The sequence below is a fragment of the Hibiscus syriacus genome, unplaced genomic scaffold (assembly GCF_006381635.1).
Source record: "Hibiscus syriacus cultivar Baekdansim isolate YM2019G1 unplaced genomic scaffold, ASM638163v2 tig00112159_pilon, whole genome shotgun sequence".
Classification (NCBI taxonomy): domain Eukaryota; kingdom Viridiplantae; phylum Streptophyta; class Magnoliopsida; order Malvales; family Malvaceae; genus Hibiscus; species Hibiscus syriacus.
The window spans coordinates 99,613-103,687 of record NW_024063263.1 but is presented as its reverse complement, the minus strand read 5'-3'; the positions used below and the strand labels follow the sequence as shown (position 1 = coordinate 103,687).

The 4,075-nt window shown below is 42.7% G+C and overlaps 1 protein-coding gene across 2 annotated transcripts; it reads right to left on the bottom strand.

Moving 5' to 3' along the window:
* Positions 1–483: 483 nt before the first annotated feature.
* On the bottom strand, positions 484–3,650 carry LOC120175244. 2 transcript variants are annotated; one of them, XM_039181913.1, is made up of 2 exons: positions 3,547–3,650; positions 484–3,124 (listed from the first exon to the last, which is right to left on the bottom strand). In XM_039181913.1, exon 2 carries the CDS (start codon positions 2,838–2,840, stop codon positions 801–803), a length of 2,040 nt encoding a protein of 679 aa, XP_039037844.1. In that variant the 5' UTR covers positions 2,841–3,124; positions 3,547–3,650; the 3' UTR covers positions 484–800. The 2 variants fall into 2 exon arrangements, with proteins under 2 accessions (XP_039037844.1, XP_039037845.1); XM_039181914.1 differs by lacking the exon at positions 3,547–3,650 and adding an exon at positions 3,456–3,471.
* Between the last annotated feature and the right edge of the window lie 425 nt (positions 3,651–4,075).

Genomic DNA, 4,075 nt, shown 5'->3' with positions numbered 1-4,075 from the left:
TCTTTAAAAATACAACTTCCAAAAGCACAGGGACGGCAATCCAAGGCCGCCCCACGTACCTGAGACTTCCTCAGGACGAGTGTCTCTAGTAACGTTTTAGGTTCAACATCTGCAGAGATTCTTGGGGGCAAAGTCCTTAATTATGGGCAACTTCAAGACTGATCTTACAAAAGTGCTGGGATAATGTTCCCAGTTTTTAAATTCTCCAAATAATGAAACCGCCGATTTATTTTTTAGGATATGCCATTTGCTACAGTAAAAGGTGAAAGCGTCAGGATTTTTACATGTCTTCAAACCGGAACCGAGTAAAGGCAAAAGTGCTGCTGCACGGATTAGAGGCCACGCGCGGATTGCTAGGCGTCTTCTACAAGAAGCACGGATCGCTATGCATCTTCATGCTGGACTGTAGCAGATGGCCTAATTGGGAAAATAATTTGACAGGTGCACTACTGGGGAAATAAAAATCCTTCAAGCATTTTTACCAAGAAAAGATTTATTATAACCATAAATGTTCCACAAACCGACTGGATCTTACAGGCACTGCCCTACATATTCACAACAACCTGCTGGAAACATGTAATTATTTACAACAACCAACAATGACCCTGATTCATTGTTATAGCTATTTCCCACCCCAAATGGTTACACCCAGTAATAAAGCACTTTTGTTGCAATCTAAAACTAATGAATGACCAAGGGTTTCTAACACTACCAAACTTGAACCAAAAGATGCAAACAATAAACTGGCTAACTTCCCAGAATAATTTGATAATAGTTGAGAAAATAAACTTACATCCGCCTCACATCCGCTTCTGGGGGGACTTAAACGACTTATTTAGCTCTGATGCATTACCGGAGAAACCTGCAGTGTCAACCGAGGCAAGACCAGAATCACCTGCTAGCATTGCCATCAAACTCCCACCATGAACCCTACCTTCAGGCGCAAAAGCAGAGCCCCCTTTGCTGACAGAGCTGGAACCATAAGGAAGTCCATATTGATTCAAACTAGAACAAGTTCTGCCAGCAGAAGGTTCTATGGCACTCCACATTTTCATAGCGTCAACATTTACGTCCTCCGTAGTAGCAATCCCTTTCATCTTCCCAGAATTGCTGAGTTGAGGGTCTAGGACAATATGCCCAAGTGTTGCACCACCATGAACCCTCTTATCATGAACCAGGCTGCAGTGGAGTACACAGAGACCTGTTTTGCCCCTTGCAAAAGAGTTACAAGGACCAGAAGGTTGGTTGCCATATTCTGACCCAGGATGGCCCCAGGAGCATCTCTTGCCTCCACCATGTGCCTTGCAGAAATCCGTGCTACCTTGTGCACTTTTGCCGCACCCTTCAAGCTTGCATCTTTTACCTCCACCGTGTCGAACACAATAGTCCGTACGTCCCCTCGCACTCTTTGTGCATTCAGGCATGGCACACCTCTTGCCTCCTCCGTGTGCTACACAAAAGTTGGTTCCTCCATGCACACTCTTTGTACAAACCCAACCGCCTTCGAATGCACATCTTTTCCCCCCTCCATGACCCTTACAGAAAGGGGTACTCCCTTCAGCACCCTTGGTGCATCCTAGATACGTGCACCGTTTTCCACCACCATGTGCCTTGCAGAACATGGTGCTCCCTTGAGCCCCCTTTGTGCATCCTATAAACTGGCATCTACGCCCACCTCCATGTGAGATGCAAAGTCCTGAGAGGCCTTCAGCACTTCTTGTGCAATTTTTTATTTGACATCTCTTCCCACCACCATGACGTATACATAATCCAAATTTGCCTCTGGCAGCTCGAGTACAACCATCATGGTTACATCTACGACCACCACCGTGGGCAATACAGAAATCAGTACGACCTTCTGCACTTTTTGTACAACCAAGAAATTCACATCGCCGACCGCCACCATGGGCCTTGCAATACACAGTCCGGCCCTCTGCTCCCTTATGGCAGCCAAGCTTTTGACACCTCCTGCCACCACCATGAGATATGCAACGGCCTGAGGCACCTCTGGCCCCCTTTCCACATCCTTCAACCTGACATGTCTTCAAACTAGAGCTGCGGTATTGTGGTTGTTGTTTCCGCGCTATCCCTGAAGTGCAGGTGACGGAGCTTTTCGGGGTAGTAATCACGCTCGATGATAACTCTGGAGCAACGGGAGAAAGATCAATGCTTCTTAGAACCTCCTCGAAGAAGACACTAGCCTGTTTTGCTGGTAAACTCTGAAATGGTGACGAACCAGTTCCAGGTTTCCATTGACATGAAGATCTTTCATCTGCATTTGGGGGCCCTTCAACTGCTATAGGCATCATCATACCTGTCGTATCCGGAGAAGAGATAAGATGGACACCAGTAACATCAGATTCAGAAAAACCTGTTGAGAGACTTAACTCCAGGTCCACGTTCAGTTGCAATCCCTTTCGTCCTTTCAGATCTGAACCAGAAGGTTTCTTGGGGTTGTTTACCTTCTCATTTCCAAGATGGAGGGTAAAATCCAATTCAATATCCATTGAGGACTCCACATCAGATTCTTTGGCTGAAGATGTGGCGGTACAAGCAGTTGTTGAGCTTCCCTTGCTGTCAGAGGAACTAGAGGTGCGGCCTAGCCGAAGAGCCAATGATGACCCAACTTGCTCCCCGATGGTTCCATCCATCAAACTCCACTTCCTCTTGACTCCCTTTGATGTAGACATATAAGGGATTGAAGAGCCAGGGGAATCAAGACTTAGAACAGTATCTTTTCCATATGCAGTTACTCCAACTTGCATCGAACTACCCAAAGTGTTGAATGCATTCAAAGAAAAATTAGCAGGGAACCCCAAGTTCGAGAACCTGGAATCCATCTAGCAATACCTAAAAACTCAAAACAAACGATATGCAGAGCAGATCTCAAATGCAACAGAGCAGTCGACCTGATTTCGGGGTGAAGAAAATTAGCCACAAAAACTAGGGTTAGATCTCGTTGAATGAGTAAATCCCACCCCCACTAACAAATCCTGAAGTGTCACAACGATCCATTTCGATCGAAAAGTGATAAAATTCAACCCAAACTCGAGCCAATCGGTACTAAAAGAAGACAAATCACTGCAAACCAGGCACGTTTACAACTTCACGGTGCTCCATCAACCTGTTCCAAAATAACAATAACAAAGTTGAAGCTCAATTAAACAATATTTAAGATAAGCAAAAACCTAAATCATTGGCCGAACAAAACTAGCTTCAGATCAAACTATCAGGACAGAGAAATAACACAGCAGTAGTATAAATAAATACTGAGATTGGTTTAGTTCTTCCTTTCTGATTCCAACAAAAACGTTTGCCTTTCAACTCAATAAAAGAGAATCGAAACAAACTTCATTTCCAGCAAGTTTTAAGTTTCTAGGAAGCCAAAAATAGCCAGATAATAACAGATTCATAACAGCTATTCAACAATAAATAGCTAATGATATACTTTGAACCTGGACGGGATTTGAGAACAGATTAAGCAAACGAGATTGAAAAAGGAAAAAAGGTATATTTTTATATAAAAGAGTTAATTTTTTTAATTACCTTGAAATTGGATTGAATTTAGTGCAAGAAAAGATGAATTGTTTGGGACGAGAAAAGAGAGTTTCAGAGATTCGAGAGTGCCGGCGAAGAAGAGAGAAATAAAGGAGATGGTGGGGAGAGATGGAAATTAAACGGCGGGATTTCAGTTTCATTTGGTATTGGCACGAGTCTATGATATAGGTGCACGTGCTACTTGGTTGCCGTCGTCATGTATCCATTGTTACGTTCGCCTGGCGAAGCAATATCTGACCGCCTCGCCGCAACATCGCCCAACCCTACGCCTAGTCTACACCGCAAATAGAAAAATGAATAATTTTAAAAATTAAATTTATTTTCTTTCATTTTTTAATTCAAAAAAATATATATGTTAAATATCCCTAATCTATTGGTAAATTAATTTTTAAAAGTTTGTGTGATTATAATATATAGTATTTATTTAAAATATTTAATGTATACACCATATAAATATAATTGTTTGAAATCCCAACTTCTAGAAAAAATAATAGAGAAAATAACCTCACTGACCGAA

What these genes read in the sequence shown, in the direction of transcription:
- LOC120175244 (XM_039181913.1), bottom strand. Translation starts at nt 2,840, where the DNA reads ATGGATTCCAGGTTCTCGAACTTGGGGTTCCCTGCTAATTTTTCTTTG.